Source organism: Arachis ipaensis, chromosome B8 (genome assembly GCF_059453495.1).
Source record: "Arachis ipaensis isolate K30076 ecotype BB chromosome B8, ASM5945349v1, whole genome shotgun sequence".
Taxonomy (NCBI): domain Eukaryota; kingdom Viridiplantae; phylum Streptophyta; class Magnoliopsida; order Fabales; family Fabaceae; genus Arachis; species Arachis ipaensis.
Window position 1 is genome coordinate 25,768,559 of NC_142443.1, and position 6,417 is coordinate 25,774,975.

The 6,417-nt window shown below is 29.8% G+C and overlaps 1 protein-coding gene across 4 annotated transcripts; it reads right to left on the reverse strand.

Annotated features, from left to right (window-relative positions):
• Nucleotides 1-2,325: 2,325 nt before the first annotated feature.
• Nucleotides 2,326-6,099, reverse strand: LOC107614041 (thymidylate kinase). Of its 4 annotated transcripts, none has more exons than XM_016316253.3 (8): nucleotides 5,986-6,099; nucleotides 5,827-5,880; nucleotides 5,530-5,587; nucleotides 4,845-5,198; nucleotides 4,012-4,123; nucleotides 3,795-3,854; nucleotides 3,168-3,272; nucleotides 2,326-2,736 (listed from the first exon to the last, which is right to left on the reverse strand). In XM_016316253.3, exons 3-8 carry the CDS (start codon nucleotides 5,565-5,567, stop codon nucleotides 2,617-2,619), a joined length of 789 nt encoding a protein of 262 aa, XP_016171739.1. In that variant the 5' UTR covers nucleotides 5,568-5,587; nucleotides 5,827-5,880; nucleotides 5,986-6,099; the 3' UTR covers nucleotides 2,326-2,616. The 4 variants fall into 4 exon arrangements, with proteins under 4 accessions (XP_016171739.1, XP_016171736.1, XP_020964804.1 ...); XM_016316250.3 differs by having other exon boundaries at nucleotides 4,845-5,201; XM_021109145.2 differs by lacking the exon at nucleotides 5,827-5,880 and having other exon boundaries at nucleotides 5,986-6,082.
• Between the last annotated feature and the right edge of the window lie 318 nt (nucleotides 6,100-6,417).

Here is a 6,417-nt window from a genome sequence, read left to right on the forward strand (position 1 = left end):
TTTTCATTTTCAACCCTATTTTCATTTTCAGTATACTCAGATTTAATTACATAATATTATATTAATAAAAATAATTATTTTTTATATTAATTATGTGAATAATTATTTAAAAAATAATTATAATTATATGATTAATAAAATATTTTATATTATTAGTATATCAAAAATTTAAAATTAAACTATTTTATAAAGGAAAATTCATGAATCTCGAGTTTTTATTTCTTTTGGTGGCAGAAAAAATATTTATGTAAAGGCAATAACTAAAATGTATTATATTAAATAATTTAATTAAATATATTAAATTATTTAATATTTTTTAATTATTTTCTAGTAAAAAGACACTTTTGTGTAAGTAATATTTTTATTTTTCATTTACTCTTCCTTTAATTTTTTAAAGTTTTGTAAATAAAATATGTGATGAAATATGTTTTTACAAAAATACTATATGAACGTAAAAAATTAGTCATTATATATTTATTAATAAATATATATGCAGTTTAATTTATTTTATTGTATATTTTATATTTCAATATATATTATATGCTAATGGTTTAATTCACTCGTAGAATAGTAGAATAAATGAAATATGATATAAAATACAAAAATATAAATTTTTTTATAATAATATAATAAAAGAATTTTATTATCAAATACGAATTTTTATATAATGATTAATTAATAATTGATTTTTTTTGTATATGTATTATGATTGATATAAAAAATAATAATAAATAAAGACAAAATTAACTATCATAAATTTATATATTATTTTATATATTTTTTTAAAAAATTAATTAAGTACCAAACTATTCAAACCTGTGTTACTATAATGATATGTGAAAAATCTGGTTGCTCAAGATAGTTCCTATTTTGATAATTTTTTAATTAAAAGTATCAATTTCTAGGAAGTGAATAGTGACATATAAAAATTAAAAATAAGAAACCTTTTAGTAGAGAGTAGAGACTCTACCTCCTCAATTCTCGAAGACAATAATTGGATTTTATCAGTCAATTGGGGTAAAAGGAATAATTAGATTAATTCTAATAAATTACTTTTAATACTTTGGTACCAAAACTTTTCGTTTTATTAATCATTAATTGATTATATGTTACATACTGTATATTGTATATGTGACGCTTGATTTAATCTAGTCATAATAACCGTCAACTTAGCAGTATTATAAAAGTTTAACTTGAGGATCTAAATTCATTGTTATATCAATAATTTTTTAAGTAATACAAATGACATGTGTTTAGTAAATCAAAAAACATTACCAACGAGCTGGAAAAATAAGAAAAATATTGTTAAAATAGAAATGAAAAGGGTGGGGAATAAAAAACCCTAAGAATATTTATATAGGAAATTTATTAATGGAAGGTTGAAAATCTTTCAATTTTCATGGCTTCGCGCCTTGTCAAAGGAGATTAATATAGATTGCCCCAAAGCCAATCCTTTTTCTTCCTGAAATGGACATAATTTTTGCTATATTTACCATCTTGTCACTAAGTATGGAATTGGAAATTTACGTGTCTTACTTGTGAACTTTGAGAGTTGACTGTATTTACTATTTAGTATCTTCAAATGTAAGATTCTATGATCTATTTATCATCAAGCATTGCTTATGCCACCGAATTTAACTTTTTAAAGCTTTCTATCACGGATAACTAGGGAGAAATTTATTTGAAATTTATTGCACCAAACTTATGAGATTATTTTAAAAAGAATATTTTATATATACTAAATAATCACCAAATTAACTATTATATATATATAGTTTATTTTAAAAAGAATATTTTATATATACTAAATAATCACCAAATTAACTATTATATATATATATATATATATATATATATATATATAATTCACAATTTTTTCAACTAAATAATTGATTATTATAATATTTAAATCTATCAAAATAAAATAACCAAATTTATAATAAATAAATAATCAAACTTGTTTAAATAATATAATACAATATTAATAAAACATCAAATATATATTTTTTATATGCATTAACTAATTGATTACTGATTTTTTTTTTTTTTTTGGTACACAGCCAAAATTATATTAGTATATTGATTAATTCAATTTTCTACAGGAACAAAGAAAACATTATTTTAAATGTTGTCAAGAGGATAAAAATGAGAAGAAAAGGCACTTTCATGAAAAATATAGAATATTGACATAAATGAGACATGAATAAATGATTTTAAAAAGCACAAAGAAAAAGTAGATTCCAGCCTTGACAATTTGATACCGTAAGCATGTAGATAAATACATACATAATAGTAGGAAAAAATTCCGGGGACAAAAAGGCCAAATTGGTGGATATGAACTTCAATACCATAGCCAAGAAACTCTATTGTAGTGTATAAACTATAAAGGTTTCTGACCAAAAAAAGAAAACTATAAAGGTTAACTTCAGTGAAATTTAATTATACAGTGCTCTCACCAAGATTACAAAAAGCCTATTTGCCATTATATATATAGAAAACAAATGTCTAACTAATGATACATAGGAAATAAGAATGAAACAAACACAACCGAATATTATAAGGTTCATGATTGATCCTCACATATTTGTCTATATCCCTTTCAAGAGTATAATAGGTCTACTTTGACCACAAGAGGGAGAGCGGCTTCTTCCCCTTCTGACACTCTGTGACACAATCAAATACTATCTCCTGTAACTGTTTCTCCACATCTTCAATGGGTTGGCAAGCATCTACAGACTGAACCAAGCCAGTGGAAAGAGAAAAAAGAGGAACAAAGGCAAAAACAAGAACAAAAGGTTTATTTAGAATGAAATTCCACCCCCTTTGCCAACAAAATGAAAAGCCAAAAAAGTGAAAAACAGAGTGACAGTCAGCTATAAAAATCTGTTGGCCTTGATTGGTAATAGTCCTTAGAAATACTACAGACGTTAAAAGACACCAACGTGTCCAAAGAAAGAAACAGATACAAGTAAAGGAACAAGTAAAATATCTCCTCTCTAAAAAAATTAGCCAAATTTTGTCTACAAAATACTAGGAAGAGTTGTGATAGACATTATCTTCATTGCCTAATGTCTATATTTTCTTCTGTTTTAAGACACTTGCCAAATATAGCCTTAATGTCAGAACTATTAATTTCAGGAGCAGTGGTCATATAAGCAGCCCATTACCTTCCAGGAGACATCATGAAGAGCTTTGTAACTTTCAGCAACTTTCTTCTGAAACTCCAACTTTTCATATCTCTCACCTCCATACCCTCCTCTTTCTGCGGCTTTCTGATATATATGGAATGTATGGGGAAAATTCAAATATACAAACAATGGTACACCAACATGAATGAACCAATACTTAAATATGCTAGCCAACAACACCGAAAGAGGTCGGAAAACCCATGTGCATGTAGTGCCAAAAGCTCATTCAGGTTTATATCAAAGTGTTAATTTTATAGACGAAATAGCAGTATAGCACAATACATCTCTATATTAAGAACAGAACACCCTCTTGGAAAACGGTAATACATGTATGCTGTAACTATTGTCCCAACTTCCCACACTCCCTTTACTTCAAAAAAATCCGAGCAAGATCGAACAAAGAAAGAGAGCCGAGAAAGACATTTCATAAAAGAAGCATGGATTTCTTTCAGTAGAATAAAAATCTTGTTTTCCCAGCATGAATGAAAATAGAAACCAATGGAAAATAAAATTTTCTTTTTAACAAAGCAAATATTGGATTGAGGCTTAAAACTTGCCCAAAACAGAACTTTTCTATTGGCTACACGGATAGAAGTTTCATATTACCTCCGGTGGAATATCAAGGTAAGCTACCAAATCCGGAGCAAGCAGCCCAACCTCTGGAGCCTAAAAAATGTGTTCATGATTAACTAATAGAGATAGAACCTATTAGTGTAGTTAACAGAAAACACATTACACAAACTCTTAACTAGAACGGAAGCTCTCATTTGCACCCTTGATTTTTTTTCACCTCAACAGAAAACAGATTACTTAAAAAATTTACCTTACACCACTCAATATCAAGTCCCTTGGCAGAGGAGAAAGCCACACCAGAATATGAATAGCGGTCAACAATGAGGGTTGTTCCAGATTTGAGTTTGGTTTCCATCAGTGACCTACAATGTCAAATACGTTTTCAAACTACCTTAACAGATAGTATTAGTCCAAACTAACCATCATAAATACATAAAAACTGATTTGATTTAAGATATTTCAAAGTAACATTAGAAATTTACTTGTAACCCAAAAACACTACCCAGTGCAACAAAATATCCAGGATATACATCTTGTTACAATATCAGCAAAGTCATATCAGCCATATTAGTGTAGTCATGAGAATCATTCAGATATATTACCAGATTTCTTTGATATGCTTCCCTCAAAGCTAAAAAACCTGCATATACTTAAGATTGGGTATTATAACATCAAGCTAAGCCGCAGTTATTGATTTTTTTTCTTATCAGTTATGCCAACACAATATGGTGTAGATTACAAAATGCACAAGTTTATTGGAACCATCAATCTGAGCTTCCTAGTTCCTACTTCAATAAAGGTCCATCGTATTGTCTCCATCTCATTGTTTATACGCCCAGTCTTCAATTATCTATGTTTTTTCAAACCACTACAGCATTGAAACCTTCAACACCCCCCCCCCCCGCGGGGCCTCCTCCGAAGCAAAAAAGAAAAAGAAAAAAGTGTAGTTGTTTTATTATACCTACCACTAGAATTCTGTCATAGTCAAAGACCTTAAATTTGATTAACATACACAGAAAGCAAATGACGGATAATAATGTAAACATTTATTAATCATCAGAAAGGGTGGGGGAGACACAAAACCTCTTCTCCCAACGATTGGCACTAAAGAGGAGATGAATAGTATGATCATCCAACTGTGAAGTGTTAGTAAGATAGGCAGATATCATTTTCCCAACATCAGTGTTTCTGTCAGGAAATCTCCATAATTCAGCAGAAATTCCTTGACCCTCCAAATAATTGGCTAGTCTGCTACATTGAGAGGACTTCCCAGAACGATCCAAGCCTTCTAGGACAACCAATGCACCTCTACACACCTTTTTGTTGCCCTCAATGCTACAATTAAGATTACTATCCATTCTTAGCTTCTTAGGAGAACAATTGGAGAAGAACTGAACCCGAAAATTGAATGATTTCTGCAACAATAGTGCTTTGAAACTTCTACAAAAGAAAAACCAACCCCTTAAATATTAGTATAAAAATAAAGATAAACACCAAGAATAGAGAACATGGTATGAACTCAAGAAAAAAAAGAAAGATAAAGAAAAGAAAACAAACATTGCAAGCCTTTGCGTTCTACCAAAGAAAACTTTTCACCAGTTGAACTAAGAACTATTATGGATTGGGTATAATTTTCAAAGAGTATAACTGAAAAGAAGGTTGGAATAAAAGAGAGGGGGGGGGGGGGGGGATGGAGAGACCCATACTCAAATTTTGATGAATAAAATAAGATTTGAAGTTAAAAGCTTAAGAAGAAAATGGTTCTTACAGTGATTTAGAAGCTGTGGTACACGTGCCACAGATCATATCCTCGCCCAGCACTTAAACTGAACCAAAATAGTAAAGTATAAAATTAAAGCATAATCATGAAATTCAAGAAGAAAATGGGCAAAAGTGGAGCAGAGGTAATAAACCAGATATGTAAATTATTTCATGACAGCAATTGAGTAGTAATTCTTCAATATACAAATAATGCAAGAGAGTTATTGAAACACTAAACTGGAAGTAATTAAACGATTCCAATTTCTAAGAAGCAAAATAACAAACACATAGAGTGCATTATTACTAAATGTTTGTGAATCAAATTCACGCCGCCATTGATCCGTCCAATGCATCATTCCTGCAATTTTATGATTGACAATTGAAGATTATCAAGCAAACAAGACGGAAGACATCAGAAAAGAAGACAGAGAGCAGAGCGAAGTTGAGAGAAAGAGCAAATCACCGTCAGAGAAGGAGGCGCTGAGAACAGGAGAGAGGATTTAGGGTTTTCGCGCCTCTCATATCACTGTATTCAGTATTCACTCAACTTTCGCGCCCTTCTTGAAATTAATAAATTTAGTTAAAAAAATAAAATAAGAATGCACTATTGGTAAAGAACTAAATAGGGGTGTCCATGAATCGGATATCCGCGGTAAATATCCGCATCTGATCCGAAAATTGCGGATACGATCCGATACGCAAATTGATCGGATCCGATCCGCACCCTTTGCGGATCGGATCGCGGATATCTGCTCTACATCCGCGTATCCGATCTGCGTATCCGCAGATCCGCACTATAATAATTAAAAATAAATAAATATATATATGTTTGGTATTATATTTACTTGTTTGTATGTTTTAGTTAGTAATTATTATTCATATATTGTATTATTTT

Bases quoted from the DNA above. Each gene is read 5' to 3' on its own strand.
- LOC107614041 (XM_016316250.3), bottom strand. From the start codon at position 5,567: ATGATCTGTGGCACGTGTACCACAGCTTCTAAATCACT. The intron at 3,855-4,011 runs GTAAATTTTTTA...CACATTTTTTAG, and splicing joins TTGATATTGAGTGGTGTAAG to GCTCCAGAGGTTGGGCTGCT. The intron at 2,737-3,167 runs GTAATGGGCTGC...GGCTTGGTTCAG, and splicing joins TTCATGATGTCTCCTGGAAG to TCTGTAGATGCTTGCCAACC.